At 37.6% G+C, this 20630-nt stretch overlaps 1 protein-coding gene across 1 annotated transcript in view; it reads right to left on the minus strand.

Annotated features, from left to right (window-relative positions):
• Positions 1-2010: 2010 nt before the first annotated feature.
• Positions 2011-20630, minus strand: part of TBCD (tubulin folding cofactor D) — a 169330-nt gene continuing 150710 nt past the window's right edge. Inside the window, exons 34-40 of the mRNA XM_063292673.1 lie at positions 14966-15087; positions 12621-12698; positions 10098-10187; positions 7165-7252; positions 6321-6430; positions 4398-4482; positions 2011-2810 (exon numbers count right to left, since the gene is read on the minus strand). Coding sequence (XP_063148743.1) covers positions 2802-2810; positions 4398-4482; positions 6321-6430; positions 7165-7252; positions 10098-10187; positions 12621-12698; positions 14966-15087 — 582 coding nt within the window. The 3' untranslated portion in view covers positions 2011-2801. The remainder of the gene's footprint in view (positions 2811-4397; positions 4483-6320; positions 6431-7164; positions 7253-10097; positions 10188-12620; positions 12699-14965; positions 15088-20630) is intronic.

Here is a 20630-nt window from a genome sequence, read left to right on the forward strand (position 1 = left end):
TTTTTCTGTTGCCTGTTGACATCTGGAATAGTTTGTTAGTCAATCCACCTTTTTCTGCAACCCACAGAACTTCTCAAAATGCTGCAGAATTTTAGTTACAATGTAGCAGAATAATTTTCAGATTAAAAATAAAAGCTGATTGTGTGGATGCTTAATACACCTGCAAAAATAAATGCTCCTCTTCAAACACACCCCAAGCATCTGCCTTGCCCTCACTTAACATCATGTCTTGATAACATCCACCATAACCCTTGTGCAGTGAGTATGGTTTATGGCAAAGCACCAGAGACAGGAACAGAATTCTGTCATGATTGGGAGCATTATTTTTTTTTTAAAAGCCTTTACAAATCAAGGAGCTTCATCTCTTCTAGAAATTACGTTACTCTTTTGTTTTCAGATTCTTACCTTTTGTCTTCTACTTCATCTGCAACTCTTTAATTGTACTGTATACGTACTTCTTTGCAATTGTGGCTTTTTGGCATTCCAGGCCTGTTCTTGACCTTCCCAACCCCCCTCCCACAGTCGCAAGGGCTGAGGTAGCCTGACGATCCCTGGAAGGCTGCAGCTTCCTCTGGCCGAAGAGGTGGCGGCAGCGGCTGCTCTGCTTTGGTCTGCTTCTAGTTCTACTTCAGCGTCACCAACCTTAAGCCTCCTGGAGGCCCAGGCCTAAGCTCACTGTATCTGCCCACCCTGAATTGCTTCGTGTTGCCCGCACCTGGCCTCCACCCCAATCTGCCATCACTCCTGGGCGCCAGTGAAATTTCCCTCCAAACTGCCTTGTTCGGCCAGTGCCTGATTGCTTGGAAAAGGGAACATGGGCATTCCCATTGCTGCACAGCCTTCCACTGACCCCCCATGGCTGCCATTTTTGCTTTTAAAAGAAGCTTCTTCTCCCCCCTGGCTAAATGGCACAGTCCTGCCTTAAAAAAAAAAAAGACCTTTTTTGTGTGCTGTGGAAGACGTGACCCAGAACATTATTCGGCTTTGCCAGGAAAATGGGAGGGCGCCTCTTTTCATCGCATCAGATCCAGCTGCGATTCCCTCTCCCCCTACCTCAAGGTATGGGCAATGTGAACGCACTGTTTCAACTTTGACCCCAGTAAAATGCTTGCTATGTTGGAAACACATCTAATTCTCTTGGCAGTATTTTTCAGAGCAAAGTGAAACCCTATACAGTTCATATGATAATTCAACGATCTTCAAGAAATGCTCTGCACTTTACCCGCCACTGGCAGGTATAATCAGACTTTTCCTCATATATAGTCTGTAATGCTTTGTGATGCCAGTGGTTCATATGAAGGGATTAAAAAGCTCCATGTTAGAATATCCTGAGCCAGGTCTAAATGTTCAGCATGAGATAAACAAGTTTTACATTTAGAATATAGTTTATATAATAAGGCTTGAAACCAGCCTCCATGATGGTCAGGACATTAACTAGTCATTTAAGATACTCTTCCATAGGGCTGAGACCAGCTCTGGTAACATGAATAACTTTTATTTCTGCCTCCTCTCCATCAGATGGTTATTGTTATGAGCATCCAAAAGAACATTAAATGCTAACTTTCACTAAAATGAGATTCCTACAGAAGAAAAAAAAACACATTGACTTCTGCACGAATTTATTTTGTATCTTTATAATAATTTTTCATTTGTACAGGGAAATATGAAAAGGGTAAAATACTTACGTCAACTTCTAGAACAGAATGCTGTTGACTAGGGTTATGCACTGTTTTGGAAATAATTAAAAAAAGATGGTGTGTAATATGCAAGAGCGTGAGCATTTCATCTGTAACTCTTTAAAGTAGCCAAGTCTTTCCTGGGATTGCACAGCTGCCCTCTGCCATTGCTAAATGATTCTAAAGACACAACGGCTTTAAAAAGCTAAACACAGTTGTTACATTCATTGTCTAAAGCACCTTTTGGGAATCATATCCAACATGCTGCATATTCCTACTACTTACATCTGATTTTCCATTCGCTGTACGACAGAACAAAAACAAAAAACCTTCAAGCTTTTTAAATGCAAATTTAATTTTGCCAACCCAGACTGCTTGTATAATTTCAGCTAATATTTCCTTGTGTATTTATTTTTTACCCACCCTCAGAATTATTTCTTAAATATATTTAAAAAAATACTGTCAACATCCAAAAAGCTGGGGAGAATTTTATATCAAGTTTGAATGATAAATTATACTTCTATTTAGAAAGATGGCAAGCAGTCAGGTTTTCAGCTGGAATCAAACAATGTATCGGGATTGAAATCACATCCTTTCTATGCTCTTCTCATGTGCCGAGAATACCTACAGATCTTTCCTAAACATCATCATACCGTTTTGATTGATACCATGTCAACTGGATAACTTATTCTCAAACACCTTTCTTTGTTTTCTAAAGAGTGAAGTTGCTACTCTTCTGCAGACAACATTTGAAATAGTGGATTGTGGCTACGTAACTTTGATTATAGTGAAATTTGGAATGCTGTAATTTAATAAAGTCAGACAACAGAGAGATAGAACATGCAAGAAACTGTAGTTATTTGATCATTTCAACAGATACTTTAATTCAGTTTTCAGAAAGGAACATAAAACACCAACATCTATATTGAATTTGAAAACCAAAAGTTATTCTTTTAGAAAAAGGAGTAAAAAGAAATACGACTTGCAAAATCAGATTTGCATTTTTCAGCTTTTTCTTTTTAATTTGATCAGTAAATAATGTTGCCCAAGTCATTGAAAAACTGCTTAGTCCTTTGTGTTTACAGATCCAAAGCAGTGTAATTTTCAATATTAACTGATTTCCAATTATGTGCTCTGCAGAAAAGAAGGAAAAAAAGGGGATTAATTTCATGGCATTGTAAAGGGTACATTTTAAAATAAATAATAGTAAGTCTTACTTGTAAAACTCACAGAATATCATGGTTAACCTGTTCCAGATTTAAAATGTAGATCTATAACTGAAGTTTCCTTCAGGCATTGTCCAATCCATAGTTTAGAACAGCTTCCTATATTGACTTGTGTTAGTGAGTAGTGCACCGTGTTTATACATGTATTAATGGATGCAGCGTATGCAACAGCATTTTCTGTACTCAGAAATCCAGTTAACGAAGGACTTGTGTTTGAACTGCTCAATATTTAAGCCATTCCTTCTGACATTTCTCTCCATTATTATTGAATCAGGAATGGTGTTCATGACTATAGATTTATTTTATAGATTTATTTTATGGATGCAACTACATACTCCAAAAGGTGAAAAGATCAATTTCCAATGCTTTCACACATGTATGTGTGTGTATACGTATATGTATATCTATAAAAACAAGGAATCGTGTTTCTCCACACGGCCTTGTGAAATGTGAGCCTTCCAAGCCGGATAGTGCTGCATATTTTCAGATATCCCCTCCGAAAAACAGAGTAATGGGAAATCAAACGGCTGTGAAAATTCTTCCAACTTGTGGAGAATGAAACCTCCAGCTAGAGCACAAAGGCATACAGATGTGCCTGTCACTCTTAGATCAGAAAGATTTTCAGATCTTTTGATTCCAAAGAAATACAGTACAGTTTGAGGACTAAATATTTATGTTTCAGTAAATCTTACCTACAAGGTTTATTTTCTATTACGCTGTCACTTAGCAAGGAATAAAAAAGACAGAGAGACAAGCTACCACATTCACCAGCCAGCAAACAGAATAATACTTGAAACTATCATTCCCAGTTCTACCTCAGAGCCCAGCTTAGTCACCAACTTACTACTACATGCCTCTACTGATGCTTCCACATAAGCATAGATCTCTCTGCTTATTCAAAGTCAAGAGCATTAATACAGCAATACATTCTGTCTGTCTTTAATAAGGTGATTTACAAAAAGGCACAGATGGGTATTTCTCTAAAACTGTAATACAGCTGAACACAACACACACACACACACACACAAAACCAACAAGCAGGACAACACATTTATGGAATATCTTCATTCTCCTAGTTCAGCAGCTTACTCTTTCTTACTTCTTTCCTGCACTTTGCATAATGTTGCTTATCACAAAAGGAAATAGCATGATGGCTATGTATACATGTATTAGAAACAGATACTTACGATATCTTTAACAGATTTCTTTATATTCTGTAAAACTGACTAACATTCTGGTCACTGCACTGCACTAAGCCTATTTTTATTACCAGCTGCACTACTTCAAGTAATGCTCACTGTCTCACAGCTCAACATGAGAAATGTGAAAAATTTTCAAACAACAGAATAGGGGAGAGTGAGGAAGTGCTTGTTTTTGACAGTTCTGTACATGCATGTGTTAAACAGGTTTGGAGTTTGAGCCAGAAATCTTGAGTTTCACTAAATTGTTCCCCAGAAATATTTACCAGGATTTAATTGATATTTAAAATCATTACCTTCACTACCAGTTGGGGCTTGGGCACTTTCATTAAGTCACAGAGATAATTCCGCTGCTTCCTCAGAGATGGCAAGTCTGCATCCCTGTTTGGAGAGGGGGAAAAAAGCATGTGTCAGCAACCAATTCTTTACTCTTCTCCATGGCTTCTAGCATCCCACCCATTTTTCTCACTGCAAAACTAATCAGCCATCAATTAACTGTGATTGCTCTTGACAGTAAGGAAATTGATATCTCGATCAGACTTGCAGGGGAAAGGAAGATGATCTTTTTAAAAGTGAATTTCTGTCCTCTGAACCTTCTGAACGGCATTTACTGTATTTAGAATAATACCACCTTCTAGAACATGTAGGCAGAATCAACTAGTTCCATCTCCATAAGAGGAGCAAATTTGCAAGTTCTGCTCCAAATTGTAAGAGAATAAAAAGAAGTAAGTCAAAATGTGCATACAGAGAACAGACAAGAGTGGACACATGTAGTGAAGGGAGAGAGATTCCATTCCCAAGCATTCAGACACAAATAATTTTGCCTTTGCTCTTTTTACTTCCATAATGGGAGTAAACGACTTTTCTTCTTGGACTGGCACCAGGTAAGAAAACCACTCATACCTAGAGAAGAGTCGAAGAATCAGATGAGCTATAGGTAAAAATGGAGCTAAATGTAGATTACAATCTTTTGTTGGTTTAGTTTATAGACTAATCTGATCTGTGTCCTTGTATCCTGACACCTATTTTCTACCTGTACTGTGCATGTTCCTTTCTCAAAGAATAGATGCTGAGTAAAAACCCACAGGAGCTGGGTTTCTTTTTCTCCCATTGTCTTCAACTCTCATTTGGTTCTTTAATCTTAATCTATCTCAGATTTGTATCTAGTTCTTGAAGCAGTACTTTCATTCTAAAAGCGGGGAAATGATGTGAATTCTCATTCCTTGGATCTGACAATTTTAGTTGTCAGAATACCCCCTGCACCATTTTCTAGTCAGAGGGTATAATCTGGTTGCCTATTAATGATGGAATAGATTGGGGGAGGCCAAAGAATTCAACTCATTTTAAAAATTATTTTGGGGGCTTTTGAAGGATTTAAAGGCTGTCCAGGTTTTTCCTAGAATCCTAAATTCACATCCCAATTTCTGAGCCAGACTGTTCTGTGAGCTAGTAAGCTGGCAGGGAAGGTTCTAGAATGAACTGGATGATAAAAGATATGAAAAAGCAATATTTTAAAATCATCTTTCACTGGCCTGTATATGGTTTCCACGCCTGCTAATTCTTCTATACATAGAAGTAGTGCCCTGGAGATGATCACTCACACTGATAATTACTCAAGCCCAGCTGTGAGATCCAGGAGGAGGTATCATCCCAAAACTAAAAAAATCTGTCTTCTGCCCCCAAATCCAGGAAAAGTGACTTTAACCTCACCTACCTTCAACATTTCCATGAGTTATATTCCATCTGGCCTCTGTGAGGAAAAGTTCTACATCAAAAAGTTATGGCTTCATCTATAAGAGCGTCTTATGTAATAAAATTTATTAGTCTTTGAGACATGTGCAGCATTTTTATTTCCTGAAGAGGGACTATTTGTCCTGGGCTAGATATGTGACCCTTCAAACTGCTTCAACGGTCAAAGGAATGCCAAGACAATGTAGGAAGAATCAGCTACTACAATGTTAGTCTCAGCTGCCCATTAAAAAAAAAAACTTCGTACTGAATCATATACTGTTTTGTAAGCTGCTTCAGGTATCAACTAAATTACAAAGCGAGGTTTATAGACAAATCCTGTCTCAATTCATTGGTTCAAGTTTGTGTCAGTTTTGATTCCCATAAAACTTTGCAAACCTCCAATGCAATATATATATTCCTGGTATATTCTTAAATGCTATAGGCTGGAGGACAGCTGAAGCTCACAAGTACATTTAAGGTTAACTCACCAGTTAGTGTCACTCAGAATAGTCATGACATTTTCTATAACATCAGGTTCGGCAATATCACTGTAAGTTATCAGCATTTCATAAACCTGACTAGCAGTTGTTTTTCTTATCTAGAGAGCAAAAACAAAAAAATGCTCAAAAGAAGGTGACTACATTTGGGTAATCAAAAAGTAGGTAAAAGAGTATTTAGAGCCAAAATCAAGAAAACTGCACATAAAGCCAAGGCCTATGGTGAGTCAATTCCATTCATTCCCCAAGAGCTTCTAATGAATTCTCCCCTTAATTCCTACCCCAGTGTCTATTTCCCTGGGGGGAAGGGGGAATCTACTTTTCAAAAATACAAAGATCACCCTTGATTTGGACAGCTATTAAAGGTATTATATAAATACATGGAAGATAATTCACAGTTTCTGATCATATGGCTATCTCCAGCATGAAAGGTAATACCCTAAATACCAGTTACTAGAAAATACAATTGAGACGGTACTATCCTTGCTCCCAGCTTATAAGCTTTATGTAGGCACTTGGTTTTCCACTATGGAAAAAAGCTACCAGTTAGACAGGCCTTTTGGTCAGATTCAGCAGAGCTCTTAATGTGTTTTTTTTGTTCCCCAAAGCAGACATTCCCATGCATTAGGGAATGACTTGAAAGTATTACTTGCTATCAGCATCTCCCACTGCGTGTACCTCTGTGCTGCACACATACAGTATGGAGCCAACTAGGGCAGAAGTAACCCAATAATTGCCTAGATAAATTTTCAAGGGGGGAAATTTAATATATACATATAATTCTTTAACATATACGTATAATTCAAAAATCTCAACCAACTTCTCAAGTACTTACAACAGGAAATGGATGGCAAAGGAGGAGGAAAAGCTGAAACAGAACTTTTTTCCTCATGTCACCTGGAAACTGAATCAAGCCACAGAACCTAGAAAAATAAGTAGTATAATGATATATCATTGATCTAACAAAGCAAATATATCAAAAAATGGTCTGCTGCATTGTACAGTATCACAAGAGAGGTTTTCTAGATGAAAACTCAACTAAAGTTTTTTTTTAAAAACTTCAATGTGGTATGCTAAATACAAAAGGTTAAAAATTAAAAATGGCAAGAATTTATTTTTTTACTACACAAAATGAAATGCATCAAAAAATGAATGACAGATAGTGTTCCAAAAGAAGCTTTTTATGAACTTTGCAAGCTCTTTCATCTCTCACTGCAGATCAAATGGAGGGAAGGGAATCACAGATTTATTAATTTAGATTAATACAATATTGAATAAAAAGGAAAGTAATTACTATGTAATTTTAAAAAATCAAATTAAAGGTCTTTCTTTTGACTAGTTTTGTGGCATGGAAGAAATAAAGATTAGAGAACTTCTTGCTAAAGCAAATATATCAGTACCAGAAAAATTATAGAAATTCCAGCCAAGTTCTGAAGAGACTAGCATTTTTGTTTTACTGATATTAAGATGAGGAGACTGACTGCAATATCAACATCTGTACTTTTCTTTGGTCCTGAAACACAGAGGCAGTATATATGAATATGCTGTAAATGTAAATATTGGGCAGAGCAATTCAAAGTCATAGATCTGATGGCTGGAGGGTTTGGATTATGTAGTAGGATAGAGGCTCCCTTGGCAGGGATGGCAAATCTGCTCTGGGAGCATAGGTACAACATGCATCAAAAGGCCTCAATGGTAGCAATTCCACAACTGAGGATTGTTTAGATCCACTGTCTCCAAAACCCATTTCTAGTCCTTGGTTTGGCCTAACCCTTGACTAGAGAAGCATAATGCAGGGTAGGGGGTGGGTGGGAAGTTTCTCCTATTTTTTCCCCCCTAAACTTGGAAAAGTTGATTGTGATCAATTGGGAAATACTGACACTTTAGATTAAACCAAATCAAAAATGTTAGGGAATTCCTGGAAGATTGTCATTCTGACAAATCAGCCATCAGCAAAGAGAGATGAACTTCATCTACATTCCAGTAAAGAAAAGATACAACCAAAAGTCAAGGACTCAAACAGCCCAGAGCAGCCAATATCCCATAAGCAGGAAGCAGCACTAGATAAACAATCAGGGAAGAAATAATACCCTAATGATGAAAGAACCATCAAGGAAGAAACCACACCCCCATCAAGGGCAAGCTACTCTATCTAAACAGCCAACAAACCCCACCCCCCTTCACTGATGATGTTACCTAGGCTGGTAATGAAATATCTGCAGGAAAGCAACCAACATCAGAGAGCACCAAGCACCCACCAGTTCAACCCTGAGCTAAATATATTCTCCACTATTGATTATGATATATTGTCTAATAGTTTCTTTTAACTGAAATATAAAATGATTAAAATGGTCTATGCTTGAAAATCCTGACATCAAATCAAGGCATAAACTACCATGAAACAGGCAAAAAGCTTGTTTCAAACTTTGAGAGGAAGTACAAATTGATGATGATAGTTCTTTGGATTCAGAAATGAGAATGACTGGATTGTATTAAATATGTTGAAATCTGTATTGCAAATCACATTCCCCCTCCCACCCCCAAATACATCCACTTATGTGAGTGTTCTTCCTGCAAATGAAGATTTCTATATCTGTTTGATTGTTAGCGTGGAGAACAATGCCCAGAATAGAGAGCCAGTTTGGTCTAGTGGTTAAGGTTCTGGGCTAGAAACCAGGAGTCTGAGAGTTCTAGTCCTGCCATGGGCAGGAAAGCCGGCTGGGTGATCTTGGGCCCGTGACTCTCTCTCAGACCAACTCGGTGCAATGTAGACTAGCCTCCTCGTGGTGCACCCCAGGCAATGTGACTTGTCATGGCTAAATAGTCTACACATCTGGCTGCTGGACCTCACAAGGATTTCCCAGCAAGAAAAAGCAGCATGAACACCAAACTTCTATGCCATACAATTAAAAAAAATGCCTGGAATGTGTAACTCTGGGGGGTTGGGGGAGGGGGATGTCATACAATGTTTAGTTCCTTCTATTTTCAATATTTTTTTTGGTTAAAACAGGCAAAAATTAACAAATGTTTCACTTCTCGAAGTTCAGTTGCTTGTAATTCCATTTGCAACAAACAATAAATACACATTAAATCAGTTTCATCAAAACAGTTATATTCATTGTAAATGTTATATGCCAAAATGTTTTTATAAGCAAATCAAGTTGTACATTTTATAAAGTAACAAAGTAGCTTTATATCTGATAAAATTATGCAGTGAAGATAATCTTTCAAGATATTTTCAGAAGAAAAATGGAAAATAAATTATTTTCCTCTCACTTCCAAAACATTAACTAAGTAGTCCAGAGCTGGTATAGTTGATTTGCCCTCCCCGCCTCCCTCCCACGGACACACTGAAACCAATGTGAGGAGAAGGGTAAAAAGTAACGAACAGCTGGTGATGTAATTGACAGGAGTCGACTGTCCTTCTCCCCCAATTTTAGTTGTGTCTGGTATGAATTGTCATGGTTTTTGAAATGACAAATCATCCATCACTTCTTCTACCACCACTCAGTTTTGAACTCTCTTAGGATTGCTTTTAGAATTACATTGTTAGCAACATTTGCTTTTGAACTAGAATTTATACACACAGCTGCTCAAAATTCACTAGGATAATACTTTTATACAGCACCCAAATGAAACCTTTGCATAGATGACAGTACTGTAGAAAACTCATTTTCCATGTGCCTTCTCTCTCAAAACTAACTGGCTAATTTATACAGACTATTAATTTTTCATTCTTCAATTTTTTACAATATTTTCCCAACTTACACAGCAATGCTGGAACGGAGTTTCTGGATATCTTTGGACCTCTTGCTTTCTTCTTTACAAAGAGTGAGCAATTTCATAGGAAATGGGTGGCTAAAAAAATTGAGAAAACAATGTTTAGTTATCTGTTTTTCAAAGATGAACAAATTATCTTGACAGCTGTGAAATTACAAACTTTATATTAGCAATTAAACTAACAAACTATATCAACATTACCACAGGGTTCTCCTAAAAGGCTCCCATTAATTAGGTCTACTGGAAATAGTAGGATGAATTGTAATTTTGGCCATATATAATGGTCAAATATAATCTACAAATTCCATGCTGATCAATGTGATAGAAACTATTATGCTATATGATAGAGTATATTATTTTAAAAATTACCATTTTTGCATTCTTGTCTGCCAATAGGTTTTAATTGTTAATTAATATTTCAGTTGATCTAAATTTACTTTTTGAATTTTAATTTTTTGTATTAACATTCTATTTAGCTGCCTTAAGTTCAGAAAGAGCAGAAAGGCAAGACACAACTGAATATTCATGTGACTCAAAAGTTTAGATTTTACCCAACAAAAATTGATGCCACAGAATTATTTTCCTGCATATTCTGTTGTGAAGGCTTGCTTATAATCTCCACATTTATGTAAAAGTTCAATTGTGTAAACTCATTAATTTGTTCAAAAATTGTACAGAGTTGTTTGAAGGTTGGATAGAATTTAGTGGAGATTTATTCATTTCATTGAAGTACAATGGCAAAATAGGGAAAGAGGTGAGATTTAGAAAGGAAATGACAATGAAGGCATTCAGCAGATACCAGTCAAGTATCTGGAAAAAATTTAGTGCATGTATTCTTATGAATAAGGTTCTACATTTGAAATAGACCTACTTGGCTTTGGGTCACCTGTTAATTCCACACTTGTAATAACAAAATCTACCCAGTAGGTGAATTCAAATAGTACCGCCCTCCAAAAGAAATAACAAAAATCCTGCTCCTGTGCAGGCAGTACTGCAGCAGAAAGAAAATCAGCATCTAGGCAAAAGGGATCTGTCCAAAAGTCCTGTGTTATGCAAACTGGGCAGACATGTTTCTGAAAACTGGGCTTTTCAAAAAGGTGAGCTGCATTTTAACCATATCAACCATGACAAACCAATTAAGAAAAACAAGGTAGTCCTTAAATCAAGAGCAAGACATAAAGTGCCCTCCAGCTGCTAATCTTCAAAAGAACAAAATTACTGCTGTTAATCACTTACCTATGTGTAAAATCTGAGCTGGTGCTTAAAGGGAACACTTCTGTTGATGCCCACTAGACTACCCATCCCAACTGATCATTTTCTATTTAAAGACAGCCCAACTAATTCTTTTAAAAATGGGACACTGGTATGCTGCAATGCAAAATACTAACCTCTAGCATCACTTCTAGGCCCTATAAGCTTTATTATAAAATAAACATGGATTATTGCAATCTAGTGTTACTTTATCTTATTCTGGACTTAGACCAGAAAAAACGTGCATAAAAAGCATCCATAAAATATAACAGTGATTGGCTTCAATGTATAATATATCTCATCTACATCAATTCTGCTCTCTTAGAGAATATATTACTGTGAACCATTGTTGCTATATAACAAAATTTTGGAGCTATATATGTTACTTTTAGGTTTTTATCACACAGCAGATAAGAAATATAAAATCTGTCCTGGCATTTTGCTAAATAATGGCTAAAACTTCTATATAACCTGTTTAACTGATTCTACCTAGGACATATAAGCAGAGTCTCTTGAGTGGTTGGTATACTGTTATACCTGTCCTCCAGAACCATTGAAGGTAAGGTATCAAAATGAGTTTTAGCAAATGCCCATCAATAACTTAGATTGACAAGGGAATGTAGAACTTCACTACAAAGTGACTTAAATGGGCTCTTAAGAAAGATAAGACGTCTGTGGCTTGACCTAATTCATGCTGAAACTCTCCTCTTATTGATCACCTCCTTAGTTTTCTTGAAGGAACTCAGCGTTTTGGTTGGAAATGTGCTCACCTACTCAACAAAGAGGGATAGTCTTTTTCTCCTGGGGATCACAAGGTTCATAACTCAGCTTTCAGTATGAGCAATGAACTTTTCAAAACAAAATACTTTTCCAATAATCCTACTAGAGCCAGTTTAGTGGTCTAGTGGTGAAGGTTCTGGGCTAGAAACCAGGAGACTGAGAGTTTTAGTTCTGCCTTAGGCATGAAAGCCGGCTGGGTGACCTTGAGCCAGTCACTCTCTCTCAGCCCAATTCACCTCACAGGGTTGTTGTTGTAGGGAAAACAGGAGGAGGAAGGAGTATTAGGTATGTTCCCCGCCTTGAGTTATTTGTAAAAATAATGGCGGGATAATAAATAAGTCCTTTTGTTAAGATACAGTAAAAATAATCTGGGTTCTAATTTTCCCTGTTAGTATAAATTAGGGAGAATGGAACATTGCTCTTTGAAGATTCTCCAGCAATTTTGAAGGAGAAGGATACATCTATTAATTTGCCACTTACTTTTCTTCAGCTACAAATACATCAAAGCACCCATTGGCCAATATCTGATCCAGCATCTTCAGCAGTGGTATGGATACCCTAATGAGGAAAGCACAGAATACCATGTCTGACATACCTCACATTGACACAGCTCACATATAATAAACACTTTATATACTTACCCTAACGTCAGATGATTAAACCTAATCTGAGGCCAATCAATCTTGGGATGATCAAGAGTTAATTTGACATTTTATATTGTGAGTAAGCAAGATGCCAAACACATGTAGTCCACTAGCATAAATTCCCAATGCCTTTATGGTTTACAAAGAATGATTTTAGAAACTGGGAACGTTTCACCTTGAAAACATATGAGTGGAGGATGTGGGCTGAGATACAAAAACAATTCAGCTATCTAAGAAGGTGTCACATAGACAAGACGTGTTTGCTATTATTCCAGAAAGAAGTATATAAAATAGAAGATACAGGAAGTTACAGGAATGTTGACTGAACGTTAGGAGAAAAATAAAACTCCTGACAATAAGAGCAGTTCAACATGAAATCACCTGCTTAGAGAAATGGTGGGCTCCCCTTCATTATACGGATTCAAGTGGAGGCTATGTGGCCACTTACCAGGGATGCTTTCATTTGGATTTCTGAACTGAAGACAGAGTTGAACTCAGTGGCCTAAATGCCTCCTCCTAATTCTGATTCTATGCTCTTTCTCACGTCAAACAAAAATGTTTGGGTGTGTGTGTGTGTGTACATAGATGTAGATGTTAGAAAAGAAACATGGAGATCCCAACACCACTCTCCTCTTTTCAAGGTATTAAGGAAAATTGAATGTTTAATTTTCACTATTAACTAACTTGGCCAATCTGAGGAGTTGTTAATTTCCTTTCCCAAACGGGGTTCTGAAAGTAGAAATGGATTGCAAAGGCACTTTCAGGGAAGGAGAAGCAGGTATGTGGAAGCTAAGCATCACTCTTGTACATCTGTCTAAATTCTCTTGCAGGCAGTCTCCCCCACACCATCCACATTTTACTGTTGGAAATGTAAACACCATGCATTCGGATTTCGGAGAAGGATAATGGCATGAAGGGACAGTATTATTATCTAGGAGGTATCTCTAATTAGAGGCAGTTAAATTGAACACGGGACACAACTTAGATCACTATAATTTATGCAATCTGATTGAAATGTTGTGGTATGGAAAATTCTGAACAATTATGAGCTTGACTGGATATCACAGCTTCTTTTTAACCCAAGTAAATGTTAACTGAAACTCTATTTTTCACTATAGTATCTGCTCTTTTAAATTTTGTTGAAAAGCTATTAATGGAAGATAAGGGAGGTCTGGAGGCAACCTGAGATGGGAAATTATATCAGAGAGGATTTCTGTCTGTTTGAAAAGTCAGACCTTGATAGACAAATTGATGACTAAAGCGAGTAAATTTTGTCATTCAGGAAGTTATCCTGAATGAACAAGATGACTATAAATTCAAAAAAGGGCTCTGAAGATGAGGAGTTAGTCTCTATTCACTTTATTTAGCATCTGTATCAGTTACTTTTTAGCCATACCAGTTTCTATAAAATCAGTGATTTGTGATTTATCATGATAGCCATTTTGAGCCATTACAATTTTTTTTTTTTAGAATCCAAGAGAAGACCTTCCAAATGCCATCAAGAGTTGAAAAGTCTGCCTAATTTGTTTCCCTATGTTCTTTAAATTCTGTTAGCCCTTTAGGTTTTAATAACTCTGTTGTTTGTCCCTTCCCTCCTGATAGCTGACTGCCATTCCCTACTGGTTCCTTCTGGTTGTGCAGGTGTGGTGACTTCAAGAGAAATTGGGACACATAATATTTGTCATCTCTCAAATTCCAAATTCCAGAGGCATACTTCCTTTTCTTATTGCTTTTGAAAGAGAGGAGTTGCAATTCACTACTTTCAAAATCCATTCTTCTAACTCTGTTTCTAATTATCTTACAAGATCTAATTGAACTGATTACTTCCAATTTGACTTCTTCCAATTTGGAAGATGATTTAATAACTGTGGCTTCTAACTTAAAAGTCATAGATGGAAAATATAACTCTAATATTCAGAACAAGAGTACCAAAATCACCATGAGAAATCTGACCAAAGGCTATTTCACATGCGGGCATGTTTTGAGGGACTGAGGACTGCAACTCTGCCTCCAAAATCTGGTGATTTGATGTCAATCGAGGGCATGGGGCTGAATTTTTCTGGCCCTTTTGGGGAATCTAAGGATTGGAATAGTTGTGGGAGGTCTTTAGGAGGTAATTTATTCCATTTCTATTTTTAACTTCTACCCTATCCCCCAAATTGACCAAAATTGCACAATTACCTGTCATTTAGCAGATTGTCCTCAAAGACCTTCAACAAAGTCTCACAAAAGCTGCTCATTGCATCCCTGTCACTCTGAATATTCTTTAGATAATTGAACAGACTTTGGGATGAGCACCGCACCTGTGAAGAAAATTCCCAATTAAAAAAAGACCCTGGCCTATGCAAGAGCATCAATGTTTGAAAGCAATTTTTAGGTTGCAAAGGTTAAAGCTTCGCTTTGTGCCTGGTACCTTAACATTTAATCTCACCTCACTATTTCACTAAAGGAATAAAAAGTCTATGCTAAATGGATAAAAGGAACCAGAAATTAAGCTGCTGTGAATTTCTATTCTCTGAGTATTACAGAGGATGTTCTTTATCTCAGGATGGTACTGCTTCCTAGGGTGAATATACAAGGTTCAAATTTTCATTTGACTCTCCAGGGGATGAGCTATGTTGATCCCCAGATCAGACCTGACACACGAGACTGCTGTCCAACCCAATACAAAACAATATTTTAGAACAGGTGGATCTAACTACTGGAAATTAGAACTAAACAAATATATACATTTAATAAATCAAGCAATAAATAAATTATGGACAAGTAACAAAGAGAGAAAGAGAGAGAAGGAAGAATTATCCTACTCTTGGGAGGATCTGCCAGGCCCTCCCCCCGCCCTCACCCCAAGGTCAGTGATGGTAATAGCCCTCATACTGCTCTTAATACTTAGTTTGGAGTTGTTGGAGTCTTACACAAATATATGTAGAAATAAAGCAGAATATAATAGAAATTCATGGCAAACCTCACAGAGAGCATTAATTATCTTGGGGTGTAACAGAACAGCAGAGGGAGGAATTCCAGAAATAATTTCTTTGCCATTCTTGGTAGATTGCTAGACAGAATCACTATATGCAGTGAAGTAAAGTGGAAGGGCGTCTCTACGTATTCATTACCAGAACTGAATAAACCATTCTGTGTTCCACCATCTAGAAAAGGTGGTTGCAGAATCTTAGTGTCCAGAGACTTCTGCTGAAGAGTCAAGAGAACTTCTGACAAATAACTTCTAACATTCCTTCAAAATACCTTACATGCTCTGTATTCATGCTGCCAATGTCACATTTTTGCTGAGAATTAGTTGAATAAAGTGAAGGGAGGGGCACCCCCTGTGAAGTAAAGAGGAATTAAACTAGGAAGAAATGACTGGATCTGAACCTGGAAACACACTTAAGTGAAGAAATATGTATCTGATGAAAAGATTAAGGAACTCTAATCTGAATCATATCTAGCCAAGAGCATGGCATAAAAAATATTCTCTATTGTAACAAGTTTAAAAAACAGATAACTGTAGGTTAGGAGCGAAAAGTTACTTCTTAAAAAACAGGTTGCGAAGGCTAACTGGGGAAGTTACTTTGTGCTCCTATCTGGAGCTCTGGGGAGTTAGAATGGTAACCTAAACTCATGTAATCCTGCAAAGATTACAATACATGGCCAATCTACCTCTCTATTCAGATACATCCTTTTTGAACACAATGGGAAGATATCTTTCATGAAAAATTGTATACTTCCCAAATGCAGAGCCTTTTCTTAAATGTAACAAAATCCAGATTTAGGAAGCTTTTTTCAATTTCCAAGCTGGATCTCTAGATTCAAGCAACCTCTTGGTCCTACCAAGAGTATCTCCTTCTAAAAGGGAATATAGAAACACAAATAGAATAGAGTTTGATCTAAGAACCCCCCCCCCCAATTGTGAGATGAGGTAACTGGCTGTTTTCTTTATATGTACAAAGTACATGTTTACTTAGTATTCTAACTACCAGTGCATCTGGCCCACCTTCTGCCTGATACAGCTTCTGAAATAAGATTTCACCATAATGTCCAGAAGATAAAAAGATTACTATTCAGATAATTTTGATGCCTCTTTGCAGAGGCACACTTAGTTGCAACCTGGCTATTAATAAAGCAATCTTATTTTAAAGGGCATATTACCTCTCAATGTCATCTTGATTTGACTGAAATTCCAGTTAATTGATATTCTGTACTTCTTCCAATAAGACCAGATCTGTTTTGAGGATCAGCTCCCCAACTGAATAAAGAAACTGCCTAGAAAACTTGGATTACTTCAGGCTCATCCTTGCTGGCAAGCAAAATGGTTTAGCCTCCACCTTCCAGATTTGTAAAACAGCTGACTACAGAAAGGAAGACAGAATGCAACCTGGACTGAAGGAGGTAGACTATTCTATAAAAAGTAAGAATTGGCAAGATCTTGTCATACCCAGAAGCTTGACTAATTGCTGGAAAGGGGAAAAATGACTTAGCTGAATGATGTTAGTTAGATTACATCTAATTTCCACACCTAAAACAAGAAAAAAGGTATTGGATGGGCTAGAAAAAAATTTTTTTCTTGTTGGCAATGAATCCATGAGCCATGAAGGTATATGGAATGTTAATTATTCTGTAGAGGCATAATGGTTTTACTGATATCGATATCATTATAAAGTTTGCATAAGATGGGGGAAAAGGACCCCAAAGAATCAGGAGATTACTGATGCCAAACCTGAGATTCAAGGTTGGATTGAAATAACAACAAGAATAATAATTTACATTGTGCTTAAAAACTAAGTGCAGACTTAATTATTACTTAAGTCTTAGTTAAGACTTACTAAAGGAGTATCAATTAATTAAAATATATAAAATTACAAACTGACATTACAAACCTAGGCAGCTCTAATTCTAAAGAAATACGGAAATAACAAACAAATATTTAAGATTAAAAAATAAACAATAAAGAGAGAGCCAGTTTGGTATACAGCTTAAGGCACCAGGCTAGAAACTGGGAGACTGTGAATTCTAGTCCTGTGTTAGGCACAAAACCAGTTGGGTGACCTTGGGCCAGTCACTCTCTCTCTGCCCTAAGAAAAAGGCAATGGCAAACCACTTCCAAAAAATCTTGCCAAGAAAACTTCAAGAACTAGTTCAGGCAGTCGCCAGGAGTCAACACTGATTCAAAGGCTTAAATTAAACAATATGCAGCATAAAAGCAGTAACTATAATAATAAAAAATAAATTAAAATTTGAGAGGAAAGAATTTGAACTCACAGCTCTGCAACTTTACAAAGCCAGCCAGTCACATAGCTAGGCTCCAAAATGGCAGTCAGCAGAATCAAGCTTATTTATTAACCTAAAATTTATTAGCTCGCCTGAGAAAAACATAGTGGGAAATTCTGACAGGAAAACTAATTTTGGTTCCCATAAAAAACAGCATTTTTGCTGAATTAGCTTCTTCCTCTTAATTGCACAATTCTGATATGCTTTTGACAGCAGCATATGGCAGGCTTCTGAAAGAAAGGTCTTCCACCCCCCACCCCCACCCCCACCCCCCCATCCCTGGAGAATTTGAGCTTGCCACCTCTGCTTCCACAGACAGGAGCTGTCCAAGCCAAGAGGTTAGAAACCTCCCCTGAGACGTCTGGCCTACATCCCTCACCACTGCTCTGAGAATGTGGGAGGGTGCTGGCTGTTGGCTCCATCAGACCCATGAGCCTGCTCTCAGTCAGCTTCATTTACCACCGCAATGGGTTGTAAGTGGGAGCACTTCATATTTCTATCCGTCTCCTATCTGCTGGGAAAGAGGCGGTGTTGGGGAGGCACGCTGCCAAGAGTGGGAATATCTGAAGTGCATGTGCTGTTACTAGCTCACAGTTGGCTTTCCCCCACTTCATTGATTCAAACTTCTTTTTGCTGCAGACATTCTGCTTTCATGGTGCAAGGAATGAAAAGTGGATCATTTAGAAGAGAAAGTTTTCACTCTTTAGACCATGGGTGTCCAACCTTTTGGCTTCCCTGGGCCACACTGAGTGAAGAGGAATTGTCTTGGGCCACACATAAACTATATAATATAATTAATGTATATAAGTAATAAAACTTCATTTATTTTTTTATATTTTTCATTGTAAATTTTTTTAAAAAGGAGGGCAACATAACACTAGTGGGATATTTGACCTTGTTCTTGTGAACCTAATGCATCGATGATGAAAGTGGTTGCAATTCTCAGTGAGTTCTCAAGGTGCTCGCCAGAAATTTTAATTCTAATTTTACTCTTTGTGGGCTTCATCCTTGGGGCCGCCTTACTAGCTGTTCAGGGCTGCATGCGGCCTGTGGGCCGCGGGTTGGACCAGCCTGCTTTAGACTGAAGCCTATCTTAGGGGAACAGGCCAACTTCCTCTTGTTTCCATATCTGTGTGGTAACTGAGGTGCTCTTGGACGGGGAGACATTTCACACCCCATTTTTTCTCCCCGGCCATGACTCCCATTCAAACTCTTCTAGAACAGCGACATTCAGGCCCCTCCACAAGAATTCCAGGGGGAGATGAGACAGAGCCATCAGATGGTGTGGGGTACCTAGCATGCCTCTCTCGCCTTGCAGCAAGGCTGTCCTCAGGATGCCTCCCTCCTTTTTTCCTGTTTTTCCCCCTTAATTGTATACCACATTCTTAGCATAGATATGTTATGGTTTGTTTGATATAAAAATATTGTTTAAGTCCTGAGAAGCACTTTGTGCTACGAGAGGTGATTTCATCTAAATTGCTACCCAGACAGGACAGAACTGCATGGCCTCACAAGAGAGAAGGGGGAGGAAAGCCAGCACTTGGTGAGATGCTCAGTACGCAGGTGGGTATCGTGGGGTCACAAGGTAATACATTTAATGATATACAGTTTGGACATTAATTTGTATCTTGAGGCACACTAGCATTTCTCTAATGATACACAATTTGCACATTTGTTGCCTTCACCCCAAATAAGCTTCTGAAAAATATTTTAGGGATTTCCACAAAAATCCAAAGATTCAAGAGAGTATCTTTGACAGCAGAACACAACGCATTTCTCTTAAACTGGCAGACCAACAATAAGCAAGCAGACTACAATGAATCACATTGTTTCTACTTCTCAAAACACATTTTGAGGTATAGCACATTTTAGAAATCCAGTAGAAAAATGTGGGAAAGACCCCCTGCTAGACCTCCTCAAACACCTCAGGGTTATTTTTCTGTCTACCAAAACTTGAGCAGCATAAGTCTTGATATTTAAGGCTATTAAAGCTTGATCACTTTAGATATTTGATTTTTTAATCCAATTTTTTAAGTAACACAAAATTGAATACAATTCATCAGTCACAATAAACAATGGGTTTGGAATCATTTGCTAGCTGTTCTTAACTTTCCAAAACTGTGAAAGTATAATACACATACGGTGTTGGTAGAATGGTGTTCTAGCTTGTTGTGAAAAGAACCAGAATCAAATATAAGGACTCTTGCATAATATTTTAAGTCATGGCCCTGAACCTCTGCAGCAATTCAAAGGAAAGGAATTTTGCATGGATTAAATATGAGCAAGAAGACAATATTGGGGAAGCAGGACTAAATCGATGCAATGGTTAAGAGAATTCTATGCTGACAAAAATGGAGATTTTCCACATATGGATCTAACCTAGCATTCAAGGCATTAACAATATTTTTTTTTAAAAAACTGAAATACAAAATCCCATACCTTAATTACCTACAAGATGAGCAGATACCAGTAGCATGCTGTAAGATGTCTAAGTACCAAGCCTAAGCAACCGAAAACAATTCCAGCACCAGACACAGTACAGCCTCAAACAGATCTATGTTGTGCAGAATACCATTTC

The sequence above is a fragment of the Candoia aspera genome, chromosome 2, assembly GCF_035149785.1.
Source record: "Candoia aspera isolate rCanAsp1 chromosome 2, rCanAsp1.hap2, whole genome shotgun sequence".
NCBI classification, from domain to species: domain Eukaryota; kingdom Metazoa; phylum Chordata; class Lepidosauria; order Squamata; family Boidae; genus Candoia; species Candoia aspera.